The sequence below is a fragment of the Taudactylus pleione genome, unplaced genomic scaffold (genome assembly GCF_031769625.1).
Source record: "Taudactylus pleione unplaced genomic scaffold, aTauple2 ptg000376l, whole genome shotgun sequence".
Taxonomy (NCBI): Eukaryota; Metazoa; Chordata; class Amphibia; order Anura; family Myobatrachidae; genus Taudactylus; species Taudactylus pleione.
This window is the reverse complement of record NW_028284777.1, coordinates 1,065,140-1,088,281: the sequence shown is the minus strand read 5'-3', so window position 1 is coordinate 1,088,281 and position 23,142 is coordinate 1,065,140. Positions and strand designations below refer to the sequence as shown.

The window sequence follows — 23,142 nt, the reverse complement described above, 5'->3', positions numbered from 1 at the left end:
GCTCCTAAAAGGGCTGTTACATATAACTAACTGATAACAGGGAACAATCGGGAAGCCGACGGACGGAATCCCGACTGCCGGCTTCCCGACTGTCTAATCCCAGCAAGGGTTAAATGACAGGTGTCGAAATCCCGACGCCTGTCATTTTACCTACGCCGGGAGCCCGACAACCGGCTTGCCGAACGAAGATAAGCCAGCCGCGGACAGCAGCTGGTGGGGAGGGTTAGGTTTATGGCTCCTGGGTGGGACTTAGGGTTAGACACCCCCCTGGGAGGTTAGGGTTAGGCTGGGGGAAGGGGGAGTTAGGGTTAGGCACCCCCGGGGGAGGTTAGGGTTAGGCACCCCCCAGGGGACTTAGGTTTAGGCGGGGGGGGAGGATGAGGTTAGGTTTAGGCACTTAGAGGGGGGATTAGGGTTAGGCACTTGGGGTGAGAGGTTAGGGATAGGCACCCCTAAGGGAGGGTTAGGGGGTAGAATAGGGTTAGGAAATACTTACCTTGGTCGATCGGGATTTTCACCCCTGCCGGGCAGCCACTGTCGGGATTTGTACCGCCGGCCCGAACAATCATCTCAAATCTTTAATAGAGATTTAAAAGATTTATATTCTCGGTGATTTACAAATAACTGCAGCATTGTGGAATCTCTAACACACGGGGAGAATTAAATTGTTTTTTGGGCACCCAGTGCCCGACAAAGCTAATCAATTGTTGCTCTGATCGCGCACGAGTGCTGCGTGCGCCCAATATTCATTATTTCTGCTCGCTACCTTCTGCGGTGGCCAGCAGAAACCTGTAAAAAGTATGGCTTTTGGGCGTCCAAATGACATTTTCGGTAGCATACCCAACAGTTTATACTGGTTTAACCGCGTCACGTGTCTAAACCAGGAGCATTTGGAAGCGGCATGCATGCCATTTACCATTGGTATAAGTAAAATAAATTTCTTACCTGCACTCTGGCATGCCCAGCTCTCTGGGGTCCATCTCGCTGGGTCACTCACGGGCCGGCCAGTGCACTGGAGTCCGTCTCGCCGCCGAGCAATGAGACGCCACATATGTGCAGCTAAAGGGCGGTAAGGTGGTTGAGCGGTACAGCCTACCAGTTACTAATTTCTTAATGGTACCAACCCGTACCAACTTACTTGCACCACTGCCTTTTACAATCGAGCATAGCCTTCAATTGAATGTCTACTTATTCGACAATAACCACTAAATTAATGAATTTTAATGCGAAGTAGCACTCAAGACTAATTTAACTTCACATTGCGTTCCAGAAGGTATACTAATGCCATTAAAGCATATAATTTGGAGTACCTATAATTATTGCAAACAATCTTAACTTTGATCTATATGAAGTGGATAAAATGGAATATATCTTATTTATTACCAGTTATTTATATAGCGCACACATTTTTTCCGCAGCGCTTTACAGAGAGAATATTTGGCTATTCACATCAGTCCCTGCCCCAGAAGAGCTTACAATCTATATTCCCTATCACATGCACACACACATACGCACTAGGGTTAATTTTTGTAGGGAACCAATTAACCTACCTGTATATTTTTGGAATGTGGGAGGAAACTGGAGCACCCAGAGGAAACTCACGCAAGCACAGGGAGAATATACAAACTCCACACAATTAGAGCCGTGGTGAGAATCGTACCCGCAACCTCAGTGTTGTGAGGCAGTAATGCTAACCATTACACAGTCTGTGCTGCTTCACAATTACCTGACTTTGGCAGCCAACTGGCTGCCACACTTACCAAGCGACCAATTTGGTAAGCTGTACACACTTACCCAGTGCTATTTTTGTAGAATTGTAGGAAAACCAGAATCCATACTAAATATATAGGGAAAGCCACAGTAATACATAAACAAAAGCAGGATGCATATTAATATTGAAAAAAGTCAGAGCCACATAAAATACATTGAAAAAGCCAGATCCACATCAAATAGGTATTATGGCGATACAAGTACCACCACAACATTTGTGCAGTTGGGGAAGCCTTCACTGGCGAAAACTGACAAATTTTACTGCCATCAGGGTTTTCGCCAGCGTTAGAGGAAAAAAAAAATGAAAATCAGAAGATTGCGCTTACCTGACATGCTCAGGTTTCTTCACTGAACATCGGCCAGCAGGACTCCTTCAGCAGAAGAGGAGGAGGACGGTAAAGGATGAAGAAGTGGAAGATGAGAGAGGATGGAGGACTGAGGGGTAGGGAAGAGGAAAAAGTAGTTTGTGAAGGGCACAAGGGAAAGGTTGGAGCAATATATGGGAGAACAGTGATGTCTGGTTATAGGAGGGCTGCAACTGGAGGGTCACCTGGGGGATGCAGGGCAGAGAGGGCTGGACCAAGGGGCTATGCAGGGCTGGACCTGGAGAGCACAGGGCAGGTAGGGTTAGACTAAGAGGGAGTGCAGGACAGGGAGGGCTGGACCTATTGGGGGCACAGGGATGACTAGACATTATGGGGGTGGCACAGGACAGGAAAGGCTCCCGATTGGCTGCTGGTCCGTGAGCTGTGATTAGCTAATGGCCAGTGCCATATTCAAAATGCTGCCACTGTCTCTTCATGACTGGATGGTTGTCGGTCCGTGATCTAAAACCAGCAGTGGTCGGCGCCAATCTACAGGGTGCCAATCAGTGGATCCCAAGTCTCCATGTAACAGGCGGATTCTGGAATGCCGTTCGTAATGACGTAGGTTTTCTTTAAAAGAACTTCAGGAAAGGCGTTACGGTCCGTTCCGCAAAATAGCCCTGCACTAGCCAACTGACCACTCAATGTATTGGGCTAGACATCACAACTTGGCGAACATTTAAATTTGCTCGTCTAGTTGTGATGTCAGTGTTGGCGGTCCCTGCAGCCAGTGTACTGGCGGTCGGTGGATCGCCCATACATGCAGACATATCTAATCATCTGCAAAATATATTGGCATCAGCTGTGCTGCAGGGTCGTTGTTCAAAGACATATCTGGTGTACACACTCACCGATCCACTACCGATATATCGTTCAATCAAACAACAACACATCTACTAGTATGTACCCATCCTTATTCTTACTCATCCGCTGTGCATTCTCCCAGTGTAATCAGTGGGTTAAATTGTTAATTTCTACATAGGCATATAAGTTACAAACACATATACCCCTTGCTAGGCCTCTTGAGGTTTGAAAAGAGATTGTCTTATTACAGTTGTTTTACCATAGAATGGTCAAATTACCTTTTTATGGTCAAAGAAGCCATAAATATTGAGGCCTAGCTCTACCTGTCATTTCTATTGCAACTATAAGTATAATGAGCCATTCATAGCCTACATGTTCTTATCAGTAGTGAACCACATTCCATTGGAATGACCATCATAAGCTGTGTAGAGATGCTAAGCATTATGGGTAATTAACAGTGATGTCCAGACTCTATACAAAGGAGCCTTGAAATAGAGTTCATCTCCAGACATTAGGATACGTCATTAATGTATGTCTTTGTCTGGTAATATCTTAGTGCTTACAGAGCATGTGCAAGAGAGATAAGTTTGGTCAATGCTATGCTGGACCACTGAGTGCTTGATACCTAGCACTGTATGTAACTAGTATGGGCTTAATATCCGGCAAGCCAACACCCCAGACTAGGGTATATAAGCCAGAGGTACACAAAGGACCCATTAGCTCATGGTAGATCTGAGACTGCAGTAGGATGCTGCCAATGTATATTGATTATCTGGGCATTGTGAAACGATGGGCTCCCCAGAGAGAAGATAAGATGAAGTACATCTTATGCTGCTGCTGATGAATTACCGGTGTCATCTGAATACATAGACAAAAGTTGAGTATACAGTATACTTTGTATGTTGTTTGTTTGTTACTTGTAAATAAAGTGTGTTCATTTGTACTCACTCATATTGGTCACATGTGTGTACTATTTCATTTCGATCAGAACGAAACCCACCGTTATGCACCCAGTTAATGTCCACATTTTGATGGCAGCCAACTAACAATACAATACATACCAAATTAAATAGGACTACTTTTCTTCCCTGCACTTCCTGCTATAGATGGTGCTGCCTATCAGACACAAGCTCCAGAAAATTCTGTTTTCCTGAGGTTGCTGCATATGGGCACATTGGAGCCTCATAGAGTTCTATGGGGCTTGTTGTGCCATGGGTCCGCAGCAGATCTCTCCGATATCAGCTACAGATCTTTTTAATAAATATGGTAATCCTTATGTTGGCAGTAAACTTCCGAAAACATCAGTTTACACCTTAATACATCACAACCATAGACTCTTATCACATCATGTAATAGCCCAGGGAGGAGAAGGAGATGAAGGATGTCACAGTGGAAACAGATCACAGAGGGGTATTTTAAAGCCTCTCTGTTCACTCTATTATATGCCATGTGACTGTGGTTGCCATGGTAATCACATAACACTGCAGAAAATGTGCAAAACTATCAATCATTAATATTATGTAATTAATAATATTTATCAAAATAGCTTCAGAAACAGCGTTCCAGTCCGTTACGGCTGAAAAACAGCCCTGGTTATTACATATAAAAATGTAAAATTTTAAAAAGTGCTTTAAACTGCTTTCTAAACTTTCCTATTGTTTTTATTGAAGATATTCCATATATACATATAGTATATATTTTTTAATGCACACAAGCATACTTGAACACCGCGTGTAAATAACCAATTTGCTGTAACGAAAACACACAGTTGCCCAAAGCACTCATATAACTTGCAATACTACAGTGAAGCATGCAATACTGTACACTTATAGCATGCATTACGTGCAGCCTTGTTGAGTCATTCAAAGCAATGACTTGAGATATGATCAAGATGGGCAGAAACATAACCACAGTATTCATTAATCATTTATTTATTAAATGAGAAAAACTGCTGTAATACCAAGTAAAGGTAATTAGGCTTGCCTTATCCTCTATCATAGCGTGTGTGAGATTTATATATATATATATATATACACACACACACATATATATATATATATATATATATATATACATACATACATATACACATATACACACACACAGGTTGAGTCTCCCATATCCAAAATGCTTGGGACCAGGGGTATTTTGGATAACGGAATATTTCGTATTTTGGAATATTTACACATCATAATGAAATATCTTGGGAATGGGACCCAAATATACACACAGAATGCATTTATGTGTTATATACACCTTATACACACAGCCTGCAGGTAACTTTATACCATATTTTCAATAATTTTGTGTCTCAAACAAGGTTTGTGTACAGAAATTAAATTCATTTATGTTTCATATACACCTTATACACACAGCCTGAAGGTAATTTTATATAATATCTTTAATAATTTGAGCCTTAGACAAAGTTTGTGTACATTGAACCATCAAAAATCAAAGGTTTCATTATCTTAGTCATGCCAAAATAATTCCATATTTCGGAATATTCAGTATTTCGGAATATTTGGATAGGGGAGACTCAACCTGTATTAGTTTTTTGTTTAAAGTATGGTTATTTTGTCGTTAAACTGCAGTGTGCCTGTGGTTCTATTCCATGATTGTTTCTCAGGCGAATTAAAAAAAAAAAAAAAAAAAAAAAAGGACTTAAAATGTCATGATGTATCCATACAATGCAGCATGTACTTAATTGTACTGTTAACTTGACACATTTTAGAGCCTATCGCTTTAATAGGTCCTGAACTGAGCAGAACCGGATGCACATATTAAGATCTATTGTCAAACAAATAATTTTAAAGTGAATTGAAAAGATATATGTGTACACATCGTATAGTATAGCGTTTATGCCCAATCCGTCCTTCCTCGCTTCGTCCTGCTTGCTGTGCTGCATGTCAGATGGGACTCTATGAACAATGTGATGCACATCATGTAGTGTGTACGCAGGACCAATATATTGGACCTTGGTACCTCTAAAGTATGGCACTGTTCTACAAGATGATTGCATAGAGTGTATAGGAGCAACAACTAATACAATACAATCACTGGAGCCAATATTTATTGTGCCATTGATCAGAAGATTGCATAGTGTGTACACTCTTTGGCCCTCATTCAGACCCACTCGCGAGCGGCTGTCCGCTCGCAAGTGGGTCGATGGTCCGTACTGCGCATGGGCATGACGGAGGGAGCTCCGTCGTGCGCATGCGCGAGACGCGACGAGCGAAGGACTTTCCTTCGCTCGAAGTGTCACATCAAAGGGGGCGTGCTGTCGATGTTGACTGACAGCACGCCCCCTTTGGTGGGCGTGCCGGGGGCGTGCCTGCCAGACGGAGGCATTCCCAAGGGAACGCCTACCGTCTGAAGCCGGCCCCACTGACATCACTAGTGATGTCAGTGGGAGTGATTTTGGCTCTGATAGAAAAACTGAAAAAAATTGAAAAACTCAACCGCAGGCTTTTGCTCGCAGTTTCGATGGTCGCGATGGTCAAGACCATCGCGACAATCATCCTGCACGCTCGTATATGCTGTGGGTGGTGACCCACAGCTATATGAGCGTCCAGGAGGACGCTCCATATTAATGGAGGTGGGCCCTGATTCAGAGCGAGCGCTCTGGTCAGAGCGTCCGGCTCTGAATCAGGGCCTTTATCCTGTGTTCTGGGATTTCGTGAAATTGGGACGATTGTCACATCGTATAGTGTGTACCCAGCTCAATGCTGGGGCTAAATGTGAATTATACATTTATAGTGTTCACTCTAGCTCCGGCGGCAGGCAGGGCGCCGGAGCTAGAGAGGGCACTGCCGCGCGTGAGCACCCAAAAAGGGTGCGTGGTCATTGAAAAGGGGGCGTGTCTATAAGACGCGTCCCCTTTTCGTCACTCTTTGGGGCGTGCCTGGCACTTACGGACACGCCGGGCAGCCCCCAAGGGCTGCTGACAGGTAGAATAGATGCAGGGCGCATGCGCCCAGCGTCTATTCACCGGCGGTGACCGGGTCACCGCATATTTCCCCACCCGTGGGACACTGTGACCCGCGGGTGAAGACGGCACTCGCAGGCTGTCTTAGCGCGGTGAGGGCAGGGCACCTTTTGCCCTCCAGAAGGAGGGCAGGGCGCAGCGCCCCTCTAAAACAGCCTAGCGGGAACGCTAATTTATGCTACATGACTACTGCTGCATACAACTGGCATATTGGTTTTCCTTATAGCATCTTTTGTTACAGTAACTAGACAGAAAAATTAACGCATTTTTACTATCATTATTATTAAATATTATGACTGTTTCCATAAAGTCTTGTAAGTAAAGTCTATGGGTTTGATTCAAGTCAATGCGAATTGCAAAGCGCCGGGAGGGAGCTTCTGGAGTTAATTCAATTCTGCGCGCTGTTAGGTCGGGCAATGCCCGTTCTACCGCCCCTGTGCCTTAAACAGGGTGTTTAGTCGCGAGAATGGGCAGTCTCCGACTAAACCGGCGCGATGCTGTTTCTGCCGCGCTAAGGGTAGAAAACAGCATTGCGCCTGAACTTTTGTCGGATTACTGCTTGCAGCCAAGGAGGGATACGAGAAGAAATCCTTAGTTGGAGTTAACAGCGCGCTTAATTTAATAGCTCCAGGAGCGCATTCCCGGCGCTATTCAATTCGCGTTGAATTGAATCGAGCAATTGAATCATTCCAAACTGTGCAAATATATTAAGTACTTTTAATTGGTAAAGAATAGAGTTAAACTTGTTTGATCCTCCAATCCCACATCTCGCATTAAAGCCAATGGATGCCAGGTTACATAGGGACCCACAATCGTTGATCGCGGGTCGCTGGTGGTGTGCTGGATGATCGATATCGATTATCCAGCACTCCGGGAAGGTGCAGCGAGATAGTCCAGCGATATCATTATCGATCGTCCGTGTGTATGCACCTTATGAGTGGTGGAATAAATCGCGTTAACAGTTAATTGCCGCAGTAGTCAACTCCATTCGACAGCAGAAAGCATACTGTGGTAATGATTTGCCACAGCTAACAAATCTCTATTACATCTTATCACTTATAAATATTTATTATATGCAGTTTTAAATGTGAGCTGATGAAACATGGAATTACTCTTAAAAACATATGAAAAGAGTCTTTAATTAATAATAAACTGGGTTAAGCATTCTGCCTGGTTACTGTAACACGAGATGTTCTGTAAAAACTTTAGGATAAACTGCATTGAGATATCAAAAGAATGGCATATCCTCTTACATTGTAGTAAACATCTTAGTACAGACTATAGATGACATCTGTTTTAAGGTGATTAAAAGGCAGCCAGAGTAGTTTTTATTAGGTTTAACCAATGACAAAACATTACCAATGGACAGCAATAGCTATAGTGACGTCTGACAGCTATAAATTTTTTTTTTTTTTTTTTTTAAAAACCTGATAATAAAAATAAATAAAAAATGAATACTCTTGAATGGCTCATAATAAACATTTCTCTATTAACTAACAGAATGTAATTAAAACTATTTGAAGTTAAGATTTAAGAAAACAAAATTAAATCACAAGTGTGCACACATGTTGGCTCTGATTTGCCTGATGAAAGGCTGACCTATAAAAAGCAATGCACAGTAAGGCTATGTTGCAATAAGGTCTGTCAGTGACTTGGACTAGGAAAAAGCAGGGTGTGGAAAAATTAAACATGCAGGCAAAAAAAAAAAGGAAAAAACAACAACACCCAGTGCATACTCAGAGCATTGCATTTGCAGACAACCTGCACGGCTCTTACCTCAATAGTTTTAACCAGGATCTTGATGTAAACCTCTGAAATCCCCAGGGAAATGCCAAACATAGAAGGTAGCATTATAAAGACGATAATTACGGCGAGACATACTGAGAAGATGTTATAAGCCACAGCTCTAAAGTCCTCCATAGCTGAGCGGAGCTGCCAGCCTTCAGGTGCTGCACTCTGTCATCTGTCTGTCCCTCCTCTGGCAGCTGTGAAAGTTACACGGAGCAGGAAACACAAAAGTTACTAGTGATGCAGAGAAGTCAGCGACTTCCTCCTATTCTCCCTAGTCACACCCACAACCGCCCCTGCTCCTCCTAGTGCTGCTATTCCTCCCGGTCCACTAGGCAGTGCAGGGGCGATCACTCCTGTAGAGTAGCAGTGTTGGGGGCCCTAATCTTTCTAAAGTAAGTTCTTGCTCTTTGCCCTGCTTAGTTACCAGAACAGAAAACAGAAGCTAAACTCTATATAAATATTCATACACTACAGTAGTTAAAATTCAAGTTTTAGATATAAAATTATAGAAATGTTGCATTTTTCAGTTCTCATCATGTCGCAGAGCTCTGGATCCGTGTCAGGGGCGTATCTATAATGCGTGCAGGGTGTGCCGGGCACAAGGGACCCTGGGTCCAGGGGGCCCACACGGCACAACCTGCACCCATACTTCCAAATACTTACCTCTCCGAAGTCCCATGTCGGCTGGAGAGGCGCTATACAGAACGCCTGGAAGGTGGCCGCAGCGGACACTTTTCTGGTGTTCTGCACATTCGCAGTAGGGAAATCGCCAGGAATATGGCTGCCGCAACAGTTTCCTGGTGTACTGCACATGCGCAATAGACTCCGGGCACAGACTAGTGCCTGGAGTCTGCTAAATGTGTCAGTACGCCTCGACCGCCGGAGAGAGAGGAGGGGTCCCCGGATGGTGAGTGAACACGGGCCCCCTCCTCTCTAAATACGCCCCTGATCGGTGTGTTCAGATTTGAAATGATTGCATCTTTCATAAAGACAAAGGACCTCATTCAGAGTCGGTCGAATCGGCCGCACGGTCGTACGGGAAAAGGGGCCGGATATGCAAATGATTCCCTCGCAAGTTGCGTCCCTAAGTTCGGATCGGTAGCTGGCCGACCAAGGAGAGGAAGCGGCCGCAAGGCAAAAAAAATACGCCCCCTTCTCGTACGCATTGCACGTCATCTCCGGGCATATAAGGATTAATCGAGACCATCGCGAACCATCGGAACTGGTCGTAGAGCTTAAGGTTGACCATGACGCTACTTTGTTAATTATGCACTCCCATAAACCGTATGCACTCCCATAAAACGCCGTTCGCATAATTAGGCACGCCTGCGTTCGGATCTCCACTCCCCCGTTTTCAAGCACCTTCCCCTGTTACCACCCACAAACGCCTCAATCTGTCACTCAAACTACCGACCTGGCTGTGTTCAAGGAGAGAGAAATTTGTGATCGTAGCGGCTAGTTTGCACACGCGCATTGCGAACTTTACGCATGCGCAGTATAGCGAACATCGGTGGCGTACGGCCGTGCAGCCGCTTCGACCGACTCTGAATGAGGTCCAAAATGTAGTCTTCTAAGGGGCCTATTTAGCATTTAATATTTGCAGCATATCAATGCACCATGGTGGAACCACAGCAGATATCTCCAAATTCGCGGTCATTCCATTACCAACTGCAGTAGCAGCCCCATAGGTTTCTATGGGGCTCAGAAGATGTCAGATTTACCAAGCTCTGGAATGTGAAGCATTCTGGTTTGGTCCCATCAGCTAACGTCGTGGCGGCTCAAGGCACAGGCTAGCAGGGCGTCCCCCGGAGCTCAATATCTTGAAGAGAGCAGCCCTGCCTGAACAATGGCATTCACCCCCACCCGGCTCGGGAAAAACCTGCCATCCACCCCGCTGGCGTAATAGCTATACACGCAGGAGGAGGGAGCGGGAGGGAAGAGGCAACAGTGCAGCACAGGAAGGCACTAGGTGCAGAGAAGCCTAGTGCCGGCTCTGAGCTAATGCTATATGAAGATGGCATTGTGCTGCTGGAGCCTGTGGGCTAAATTTAGCAAAACTTACCTGGAGAGGGCTCCACCTGAATCCTTCCCAGTAATATACATCGCACACGCTGGTCAATAGAACACGCATGCTCAGTAGTGCTGTGGGGGTCCCAATAGAGAAGTAAAGTGACCGCTGATGTGGTGACATTACTGCAAACACATTGCAGGGTCAGGCTCTTTTCTGTGCCCCTGTCCCAGCATGTGAGCTATGATACATTTGCCTCAAATAGCGGCGATAAAAATTTTCAAATATTGGCTCCAAAACCCGATAATTGATAAATATGCCCTTAAAGTTTTATAATAAAAGTGTATTCTGAGAGCATTACATGCATTACTCTAACACATATTTAGCACAATGGATATGTGAGCATGATGAATGTGGAAATACATACGTTTTGTTGACAGTCGATATGTCACCATACTATGGACCTCATTCAGAGTCGGTCGTTGCGGCCGCACGGTCGTAAGGGAAAAGGGGCTGGATATGCAAATGAAGCGCTCGCAAGTTGCGTCGTTAAGATGGGATCGTTAGCTGGACGAGCGAGGGGAGGATGCGGCCGTAAGACTAAAAACACGCCCACTTCTCGATCGCAAAACACGTCATCTCCGGGCATATAAGGATTAATCGAGACCATCGGAGCTGCTCGTGGAGGTTAAGGTTGACCATACCCTCTCTTAAGCACTACGATCTAGTCAGTGTACAAACCTCCCATGTCACGTGTGCCATGACACTACTTTGTTAATTATGCACTCCCATAAAATTCTGTTTGCATAGTCAGGCACGCCTGCGTTCGGATCTCCACACCCCCGTTCACAAGCACCTTCCCCTGTTACCACCCACAAACGCCTCATCCTGTCACTCAAACTAACGACCTGGCTGTGTTCAAGGAGAGAGCAATTTCTGACCGTAATAGCCAGTTTGCGCACGCGCATTGCAAATTTTACGCATGCGCAGTTTAGCGAACATCGGTGGCGTACGACCGTGCGGCCGGAACAACCGACTCTGAATGAGGTCCTATATGTGGACAGAGGAATGCCAACTGCATTATGCCGACACCTTTGTAATGTTAAAGCCAGTGGCGTCTCTAGGGGGTGCAGACTGCACCAGGTGACACTATCCGAGGTGGTGACACCAAAATAGCACAGCTGCTCTGCTATTTTGTTGTCACCCCCTTGGATCGTGTCACCGAGCAGCAGCGATGGATGATGCGTCATTCACACTGTGCCGGGAGTCGGGAGAAGTTGGGGGCTGCCCAGCAGCTCCCGGAGCCTGGCAAGCCCCCAGTGTGATGAAAACGGGGGCGTGACAAGCTGTCATGCCCCCAAAATGTCATATACAGGGGGTCGTGGCGTCAGCGCAAGGATTCCACAGTAGCACCCTGGGGGGTGGGATGCATCAAGCATCGCATTTTGCATGCGATGCATCCCGCCACTCATCACATGAGCTGTCCTTTGCGATAGAGGGACTTCCAGGTTTATGATCCAGAAGTCCCCCTGGTGATTGGATGCCTCAGAGTGGGGAGTCACTAATAGAAGCTAATAGGCTTATATTGGGCAACGCCATCTAAAGATGGTGTTGCCCACTGCATCCAAGCCCAAGAATCTTATAAAATTTCCGGGGCTTGGTGCATATTCGGTGAGCGGCCAAACCTCCGAAAACTTAATTTTCTGAGGTTCGGCCACAAAATAATGCTATACTGCATCCCTTCCTGGGTGACACCAACCCAAGTGACGCCACTATTTAAAGCATTTCAACTGTGTCTGCATTAAAACTTTAAACATGAATGGAAAGTACTAAATACTTTGATTATCATTACAACTGTGTTGGCATAATGCTGCCCACATATAGTTGACTTATTGTCTGTTGACTAATTCCGTGTATGCGGGTGGGCACAATCAGGGCTAATTATAAGGTACTAGGCAACCTAAACGGAGCTTCATCCCTCTGCTCCCTCTACCTTAGTATGCGTACAATACTCAGGGTCAGTGAAAGGGTTCTTGGTCACATGTGCACCCTAGGCAAAGCTTCAGCCTACTTCCTTCCCCCAGTACCCAATTCCCCACTTCTCATACACCTGGCTTTTGTAAACTACAAATAATAACATATTTATTCCTGGCTGGCAAAGTTATAGTCCAAATGCATAATTGTCTGCTACAGAATGCTATCCATGCTCCACTTTTGCCTAAGGATCTTTATAAGGGGGGGGGGGGGAGTAAGGTCTAAATGTTAGGTTTCACAACCAAACAATGCCCTGGAAACAATGCCCGGCAGCAATATACAGAGAATTACTGCATCGCTGGCCAGACGGGTCCCTTGTGCACATATGTGACCCCCGCATTGACACTTAGCACAGATGTACTGTACTGGAAGCCTGGTCTTGGGCTTCCAGATGCAAAGTCAACGGAAAGAGATAATTTTCTTCTTCAGGGTCCATAGGGTCAACAGAATCTACCTTGGGGGTATGTAGTGGAACGATCCATTGCTTTGTAGCTCCCAGCATGCATCGGTCCTCCTCCCTATATACCCCGACCCCAGCCACAGGCATTCAGTTTTTCGTTTGGTGCGCGGCAAGTATCCAGACGCATCTGTTATAACAGCGGGACTGCCTAGGCACCGGTATATGCCCTGAGGCTCTCGGCGGGCCTCAGCATGGCTTAGCTAGCGACTGTGCTGAGGTCCGGACTGCAGGTCTGGCACGGAGATGACAGGTAAATGCGCGGCAGTGTAGGAGACGCATCGGGTGCAGCTGCGGGTTTAGGCATCTTGTAACGTGTCCTCATTAAGGCGGCCGGGTCCTTATCGTCTGTCGCCGGGGATGGGTAGTAGACGCACTAGAGCACACTAGTTAGCGTCTACCACTCTGAGGCCAGCGTACCCGTGCCGTCAAAATCGCAGCTATGGGGAGATAAGATGCTCCCCTGGCCGCTCCTCCCCCAAACCAGACGCAACTTCCAGTACGGAGTTTAAGTGACTGGTTTGCTATATTTGACCACCTCGTGGTGAGACGCTCACAGATCGCGTTTGTGTGTGTACTGCTGTAGCGGTTGGTCTCAGAGGTTGACTGTCTCCCTGTATACCTCTCCTTTGGGTCTGGTATATAGCACCCTGTATCCTATCATTACCCCTGCAGGGCTGGTCAGTTGATTCACAGTCCATTTGCAATAGCAATTGTGCATATTTATGCATTGTATGTGACTTTAATGCTAGCTGCTGTATTTATACTGCCTCTTTGTTCCAAACTGTCAGTTATACCTATCACTGTGTTTCTCCTCATCCCTCTGAAAGGTGTGGGGGGTTCATTGATAAGGAGTCACATTGCATTTATACTGTACATCTTATACCATTAAACATTTGTCATGTCTAAATTTGCAGGTAAGAAGGATGATATGCCAGTACTAAGATCATGTGTGTCTTGTTTGGCAGGCCTGTCTGAGCAGGATGTTAACCAGGATGGATTGTGTAGTCTCTGTCGTAAACAGCTACTGTACCTGTTCAAGCCGGTACATCTAGGGCTCCAGCGCTAGAACCACCTGGGTGGTATCAGTATTTGTCGCACTTAGTGGACCAAAAGTGCGGGCTCCAGTTGCAGTATATCCCCATGCTATGGGGTATTCACAGCAGTTAAATCCTTCTATGTATTTGCCCCCTATGAATTCCTACTGGGTTAATTCTACTGCTCACTCTAGTCAGAGTATGCCGCCATCTATAGCTCCTCAGCAGCCAGATAGGTGGCGGCAAAGCAGGGGCATAAGAGGTTGCCTCATGATGACTCGGACTCCTCTTCAGACTCTGATAGTTCTGGGTCTTATTCAGTGGAAGAAGACCATCAGTCTCTGGTAGATGTCTCCTCTCTGGTGAGAGTGGTTAGAGCTGTCCTTAATATAAAGGAAGAGGAGGCCCTGCTGACAGCCAAGGCTCCGGTCTTTAGGCGTCAGAAGGTGGCTACGGATTATTATCCTCAGTCTGAACAACTGACAAATCTTATGTCTGAGGCATGGAGTACTCCTATAAAGCATTTTCATGCTACAAGGAATATAACCTCTCGTAACCCATTTGCACTTGGTGAGTGTAACAAATGGGAAGTTCCCCCAACGATAAACGCTTGTCACAAGGAGCGCTACGTCACGCATCCCGGCAGCATCCTCTTTAAAAGAGGTTGCAGATAAAATATTTGACAATCATTTGAAATCAATGTTTTCATTATCTGGAGCTATTACCAGACCAGCTATGGCTGTAGCCTTGGTAGCGAAAGCTATAGAGGAATGGATGACAGATCTGGAAGGTACTATGCCTGATGCTACCAGAGCGATCATTGACGCAGGTATTTTGGCTTCTAGGGTCTCAGTAACTTCGGTTGCAGCTCGAAGATCCCTTGTAACAATTCCAGGAAGGAATTGACTCTGATTTGTGCAGAGCGGAGGATTGTGCAAGGAGATTGGTTGGGGGTACCCCTTGAAGAATGGTGTATAGTTTGTTGCAGCCAATAGGCTGAAATTTCAACTGACAGCAAGGTAGGAATAGTCTGGCTACAGCCTTGAGGGCTGGAACATTTGGCTAGTTGCGGCCGTTATTGCCTTGAGGGCTGGTGAGGTGTTGCAGCCTTGAGGGCTGAAAAGCCTTGGTGAGAAGCAGCCTCTGAGCTATGAATAAGATGCGGCCTTTGGCCGTGTAGCAGCCTTGAGGGCTGTGTACAAGATGTGCAGAGGTGTGGCTTGTGCAGCCGGGGTGACACACAACAGTTCACTAATTTGTGTACACTGGTTGCAGAAGTGCAGCTGGTGCCGCCAGGTTGATACAAGTAGCTGTAAACTGGTTTGCGTGCAGTGGTGCAGCTTGTGCCGCCGGGTTGACACAAGCAGTACAGTAATATGCAAACATGGGGTGCAGAAGTGCAGCTCGTGCCGCCAGGTTGACACAAGTAGCAGTTAACTGGTTTGCATGCACTTGGTGCACTGGTGCGGCTTGTGCCGCCGGGTTGACACAAACAGCCAGAGGGTGGTATGCGGACCATGCCACCTAGATGACACAAGCAGCAGGAGACTAGTATGCGGACCGTGCTGCCTGGATGACACAAGCGACAGGAATCAAAGCAAAGCAGACGTGGAGACTGGATACCCGACTGGACACAGGAGACTCACAGTGGAACCGGAAACACGTAGAACGCTATCACCGGCTCCTGAGCAGCGCACCAGCAAGGTAGAAGAAGGAAGACGCACCAATCCCGTACCTGCAGAGATGATGTCAGCCAGATGGGAGGACCTACAAGCTGACAGCGTGGCATCTTCATCTCCCAGCAACCGACCTGAGAGAATCTCTATCTACCAGGACGTGACTGCGGCTTGTAACATCCCTTTGGCTTAAAACCTGGAATGCGGATGCAGGATCCAAGAAGGCTCTTGAATCTTTGCCTTTTGCGGGGAAGGTACTGTTTGGACCGGAGCTGGATGACATAATTACTTCTCTGGCAACACCAAAGTCAGCTGAATTGCTATCTGCGACTACCCCTAAATTTAGGCAGTCGGCAGCTCTGTCATTTCGCTCACAGAGTAGAGCGAGAGGTCAGTCCTCCTCTAGACAGATTATTGTCTGCAGGACACGTCAGCCCAAGAAATCTTGGTCAAGCAAACGTCCTGGCTCCAAGCCAAATAGTAAGTCTACTGTCTGATGGGTCGGCCTTCCCCTGGAGGGTCTCAGCGTTGGAGGCTGACTGTTACAGTTCTCCCAGGCCTGGTATCAGACAACTACGGATGCCTGGGTTCAAGAGCTGGTTTCTCAGGGTTATGCCATCACGTTCCTGAGGCATCCCCCTCAGAGGTTTGTGGATACAAACCTTCCTTTAGACCCGGTCAGGGCTTCGGCCTACCGGGAGTCTATTGGGCCCTTCCTGAAGTCAGGAGTCATAGTCCCCATCCCTGTGACGCAACAGGGAAAGGGTTATTATTCACATTTATTTTTTATTCAAAAACCAAATGAGTCACATCGCCCTATCCTGAATCTGAAGTCTCTCAACAGGTTCATTCATGTGGCAAAATTCCATATGGAAACCCTACAGTCAATTATGCTGGTGATGGAGCCTGGGGATTTCATGGTCTCCCTGGAAATCCAGGATGTATATCTGCATGTTCCAATTGCTCGATCCCACTAAAGATTTCTGAGATTGGCAGTGGATCAGCAACATTACCAATTTCAGGCTCTACCCTTCGAGGTGGCCACAGCTCCTCAGGTATTTACCAAGATAATGGCAGTCATGATGGCTCATCTCAGACAACAAGAAATCAGGATACTGCCATATTTGGAAGACCTCCTGATATTAGCACAACCTCAGGAGATGTAGAGCGCGACTGAATAATACATTTGAAAAAGTTCTCTCTTACTCCAACCCAGAAGATGGTGCACTTGGGGGCGCTGCTGGACTCTCTGGGACAGAGGATTCTTCTACCAGAAGACAAGATTGTGGCACTATAGTCTCGTGTGCACAGTCTGCAAGCAAAGAATGTTAGTACACTTGGTGATGCAGGTACTGGGCTCCATGGTATCGACATTCGATATGGTGGCTTATGCCCAGTTCCACTCCAGGTCCCTACAGAGTTGGATTCTGGCTCATTGGGATGGTCAGTATCATCAGATCAAGTCTCAGGTCTTCGCATGGCTACCTTGAGAGTTAAGGTTTTTGCACTGTCAGTTTTGTTCCAATACAGAATTGCCCCTCTGCCGGATGTTAGAACATTCGTGTAGGTTGTTCTCCGGCTGAAACCTCCATTTGTCCCTCCGGTAGCACCGTGGGATTTCACTTTGGTTCTCAGGGCATTGCAGACTGCTCCTTTTGAACCTTTGGATACGGTGGACGTAAGATGGTTGACAGCGAAGACACTTTTTCTCCTCGCTATCGCTTCGGCTCATAGAGTTTCTGACTTGGCAGCCCTGTCATGTTGCACTCCATATTTGATTTTCCATCAAAATAGAGCTGTCCTTCGTACTAAGGCGGGTTACCTACCAAAGGTGGTTTCCCGTTTCCATATGAATGAGGAGATTGTAGTTCCGGCCTTTCAGTCTTCAGACCTATCTGCAGGTGAAGCTTCCTTAAATGTGGTTCGAGCCCTTCGTATTTACGTGGATCGTACCAGCTCCATCAGGAAATCAGATTCGCTTTTTGTGTTATATGGGTTTCACAACGAGGCTGGCCAGCAAACAAACAGACTTTGACAGTACATTCTACTCAGTCTGTGGGACCATCATGGGCAGTTAGACATAGCGCCTCGGCTGAACAGCTATGCAAGGCAGCGACTTGGTCTTCCATCAATACTTTGCTCAAATTCTATGCATTTGATACTTTTGCCTCCCAGGATGCTTCCTTTGGGTGGTGGATTCTCCTCTCTGCGCAGGACTTTTCCATAAGCCTAGCATTTGCTGGACTTTCTTAATGCTGCAAAGTTATTTATTGTTATTTTATAGCTGTGTTAATGGTTCTCTTGAATAATTAAACAATAGTTTCCCCCGCAATATATGAATAAAATAGTATTTCCACTCTGAGAATTATCAATTTAATCTACCTCCTTATTTAATACATAATAATTGCAAATAAGAGTGTATTGTGACTAATCTCCTTCTGATTGGCCAGATTGCAAAAAGCATGCTTTCTGAGTAAGATGTTATTGGGCCTGATTCAGAGTTGTACACTATTGCCACCGCAGCTGAGGTCCTGTACACAGCTGCTGTGCAAATATATGTAAATGTAGCAGCCACCAGGAGATGTATTGAGGCACCCACTGAGAATCTGCATACAAAGCGGCAGCATCGCATTGGCAGAATGGTTGCGGGAACTGAGACGCTGGAGCCATATTTCTTGTGTATGGGACCACAGATGCAGGATGTGACATGCCCCCGAAATGGTCGGGACATGTCTGCATTTTTAGACAACACTCCCTGTTACCACCCTAAACACTCCCTGACTCAATCACACTGCAAATAAATACTTGCTGCGAACGACTACATTAATGTACCTTGGCAAATGTACAGTGCGACTCAGGTGCGTACACAGATGGACGATAATTGCTCAAATGGGAAAACATCAACTTAGCTTACAACTATGAATCAGCCCCATTATTGAAAGATAAGAAAAGAAAGAAAAACTTTTTGGTGGCATGCTTATGTTTGTAAATAAATGTCAATTACTATTGACATTTACTTATATGGTGCCAGCATATTCCATTGTGCTTTACAATTGGGAACAAAACAGTGATAGAACAAGATTTTGTAATAACAGACAGACAAGGTTTAAGAGGCATACTTGCCAACTTCTACGTTTTCTCCCGGGGAGGAGAAGCAGGTGGGCAGTGTTGTGGGCTGGGCCGGACGTTTCCCGTAATTAAGCTCCGCCCCTTGTGAGAATTTGCCACGAACACCGCATATTTAATCGGGGGCGGGGCCAAAGGACACAATTCTCATAGAATTGCTTCATTAGGCCTCATCCCCTACTCAAGGACCCGCCGATCCCTAGGAATATTCTCCGCATTCTGCCCACTGCACTAGGAAGTGGTCAAAATGCGGGAGAAGTGCCTATTCTTTCGGGAGTGCGGAGGTTTACCCGAAAAATCAGGAGCCTCCTGCAGGTCCCAGAGAGGGTAGGGAAGTATGGTAAGAGGGCCCTGCTCGCAAGCTCACAATCTATAGATGTAGATTTATATTAAAAGTAAATCTTTTTATTAGTATACTTTAAAATAATGGAGGCTGTTGCTTCCAGTAAGTGAACGAAGAGGTTCGTTATACAATGCGAGGTACTGCATTTGACACTGTGCATCACTTCTACACCGCATGTGCATGTCATGCCAGCGACCTCTACAGCTGCTCATGAGGTCAGGCGCAGGGTCAGGTGGTAGGGAAGGGACAGTTGGAAGCGAGCAGCATTTGGTTGGAGGTCGGAGCTATGTGGTGAAGAGGGATATTCAGGACACAGAAGTACCTGAGGAGGAGGATCTGAGTCCAGGTGACGCTCTTGTCATTGTAAGGCCCCTGTAGTGCCCCCAATAGTAAGGCCCCTGTAGTGCCCCAAATAGTAAGGCCCATGTAGTGCCCCCAGTAGCAAGGCCCCTGTAATGCCCCCTGTAGTGCCCCTAGTAGTAAGCCCCCAGTAGTGCTCCCTGTAATAAGCCCCCAGTATTAAGCCCCCTGTAGTGCCCCCAGTAGTAAGTGCCCTGTAATGCCACCAGTATTAAGCCCTCGGTAATGCCCCCAGTATTAAGCCCCCTGTAGTGTCCCCAGTATTAAGCCCCCTGTCGTGCCCCCAGTATTAAGCCTCCTGTAGTGCCCCCAGTATTGTTCCCCCTGTAATGGCCCCAGTGTTGTGCCCCTGTAATGCCCCCAGTATTGCGCCCCCTGTAATTCCGTGTGCGCACACACATATACACGAAAAAAAAAATTATCTTCAACCCCGCTCCAGTGCCTGCTGCCGTCCGTCCCTGGCGCCCGCTCCTTGGATCTATGGGAGTGACGTCACTCCCATAGTGCACTGCGGGACCCGGGGCTCAGTAGTGAGCTCCGGCTGGTGCCGGGGGAGAGAGAGAAGGAGCAAAGGAGCGGGCGCCCACTGGTAACACACTCAGTGGGCGCCCGGCAAATGGAGGGTGCAGGGGGTGGGAATTGGTATGAAATACTGCCGGCCGTCAGCGGCATCCCGTCAGGAGCAGAGTGCGACACAGCGGAAGCCCGACAGCGCTGGAAATCCCGATCGTGGATAGGTAAGTATCCACTAACCTAACCCCCCTAACCCTAACCCTCCTTAGGGGTGCCTAACCCTAACTTCTACCCCCAAGTGCCTAACCCTAATCCCCCCTCTAAGTGCCTAACCCTAACCACCCCCTTCCCCGCTGCCTAACCCTCCCGGGGGGGTGCCTAACCCTAAGTCCCCCCGGGAGCCCTAAACCTAAAGTGGCTGTCCGCTCACAGCGCCCGGCATCACTACGATCGTGATGCCGGGCACCGGTCTCCCGGCGTCGGGGAAATGCGGGCGTCTACATCTAGACGCCCGGCATTTCACTCTTGCCGGGATAAGGCAGTCGGGAAGCCGGCTTCCGGTATTTAGGCAGTCGGCTTCCCGATTGCCTCCCCAGGGGGTGTGACCGCACCCCTGGCATCCTTCGTAGTTACGCCACTTGAGGTGGAGTGCCAATCAGCAGCGCTCCTTCTCCATGCAACTCCTCCTCAGCAGTGGCCGTGCCCGGATGACAATGGAGCCAGGTGCCCCCTTCAGGGCTGGCACCTGGTGGCAAATTACTCCATTGTCTCCGGGAGTTCTGCCACTGGTAGTAACCCACTAGGCCAAGGAATGTTGTGAGCTGGGATTTATATTTGGGTTTAGGCCATGTGAGGACCGCCTCCACCTTACTAGGCTGAGGTTTTACCTGCCCTCTGCCTACAATATATCCCAAATATTTTGCCTCCACCATTCCAATGGCACACTTCTCAGGATTAGCAGTAAACCCATGTGCCCATAAAGATTGCAACCCTGCTTCTACTCTTGGTAGGTGTGACTCCCAGTCGGGGCTAAAGATGACTATGTCATCTAGCTATGCAGCTGCATATTCCTTGTGAGGTCACAGCAACCTGTTCATATACCATCTGGAAGGTTGCCGGAGCCCCATGCAGACCAAACGGCAGCATTTTATACTGCAACAAACCTTCTGGGGTAGAGAAGGCTGTTTTGGCCTTAGCAGCCTCAGTTAAAGGAATCTGCCAATACCCTTTTGTCAAATCTAGGGTGTGAGATACTGACTGTTTGCTAAAATCTCCACCAGCTCGTCCACCCGGGGCATCAGATAGGAATCAAACTGTGACACTTTATTTAATTTTCAAAAATCATTGTAGTATCTTAAAGCACCTGAAGGCTTAGGCACTAAAACTTATTCCATTCGCTATTTGATTCCTCTATAACCCCTAGGTGCAGCATTTCCTCTACTTCCTGTTTCATCACTGCCCGTTTTGCCTCGGGTATACGGTGTGGCCTCTGTTTTATTACCACCCCGGGAGGAGTAACTATATCATGCTGGATAATTTGTTTTTTTCCCGGAATGGCTACTAAACTCGCCGCCTTCTGTTTCTGGTGGGGATTAAGGGTAGCTTCAATGGGTACCTGACATTCTGGGGTTTTCTTGGCAACCAAAGAGGGCTGACCAGCGCTCTCTTTACAGGGTTTTAACAGGTTTACATGGTAGATTTTCACTTCTTTCCTTCTACCCTCCTGTCGAACCTTATAAATAACAGGTCCGACTGCCTATATAACTTCATAAGGGTCTCACCACTGGGCATACATTTTGCTTTCAGTGGTGGGTACCAGAACCAGTACATTGTCTCCCGTTTAAAAGACTGATTAACCGCGGTCACGTCATATCGACGTTTTTGCTGCTGTTGCAAATTGCCTTAAACGGCCATACAATTGGGTCATAAATTGAACGATGTTAGGCTCTTGGCATGACTGTTGTTCCCACCCTTCTTTCAACAGATCTAAAATCCCTCTAGGTTGCCTCCCATAGAGGAGTTCAAAGGGACTAAGGACCTCATTCAGACCCGCTCGCAAGCGCCTGAGCGCTCGCAAACGGGTCGATGTTTGGCTGTGCGCATGCGCAGGGGCCGCACTACGCGCAAGCCCGGAGCAAGAGAGAAATTCTCTCGCTTTGGGGCTCACTACAAAACGGGCGGCTGTCGATGTTGATCGGCAGCTCACCCCGTTTTGTAGGCGTGGCGGGGGGTGGTTTCACAAATGGAGGCGTTCCCAAGCGAACGCTTGCCGTTTGTGGGCGGCCCCACTGGCATCACCAGTGATGCCAGTGTGAGAGCTTCCGGCTCTATTAGAGCCGAAAGCTCTCCGGGGCTTGCGGCAGACGAGACCCTACCTCAAGGGTCTCGTCGCAAGCCCCGCTGGCTCGACCATTGCGACCATCAACCTGGTCACTCGTTAAGGCTAGCCTAGCGAGCGGCCAGGAGGCCGGATCATTTTTTACATGCGGCCGCCCTCATGCAGAGCGAGCGCTCGCATTTTGCAAGCGGCTCTGAATGGGGTCCTAAATCCCATGGAGGATTGGGGCACCTCTCACATTGCAAACATTAAATAGGGTAAAAGTAAGTCCCAATCTCGCTTTTCCTCAGACACTGCCCTTTGTATAATTTGTTTAAGGGTCTGGTTTAAGCTTTCAACAAGCCCATCTGTTTGCGGGTGGTAAACTGAGGTAGTAATCCTATCCACCTTTAACAGTCGGCACATATCTTTCATTAGTTTAGAGACAAAAGGGGTACCTTGGTCCATTAAGACCTCCTTTGGTATTCCCAAGCTGGTATATAGCATCAACAATTCCCGGGCAATAGTGCTAGATTTCATTTTACGTAGCGGGATG

The 23,142-nt window shown here is 47.2% G+C and overlaps 2 protein-coding genes across 2 annotated transcripts in view; one reads left to right on the top strand and one right to left on the bottom strand.

The window, feature by feature from the left end:
• Positions 1-8,968, bottom strand: part of GPAT3 (glycerol-3-phosphate acyltransferase 3) — an 89,874-nt gene extending 80,906 nt beyond the window's left edge. The window contains exon 1 of the mRNA XM_088445026.1: positions 8,701-8,968. Coding sequence (XP_088301152.1) covers positions 8,701-8,844 — 144 coding nt within the window. The 5' untranslated portion in view covers positions 8,845-8,968. The remainder of the gene's footprint in view (positions 1-8,700) is intronic.
• A 72-nt stretch (positions 8,969-9,040) lies between these two features.
• ABRAXAS1 (abraxas 1, BRCA1 A complex subunit) overlaps positions 9,041-23,142 on the top strand; it is a 58,962-nt gene continuing 44,860 nt past the window's right edge. Inside the window, exon 1 of the mRNA XM_088445028.1 lies at positions 9,041-9,107. The gene's annotated coding sequence lies outside the window, so the exon portion shown is untranslated. The remainder of the gene's footprint in view (positions 9,108-23,142) is intronic.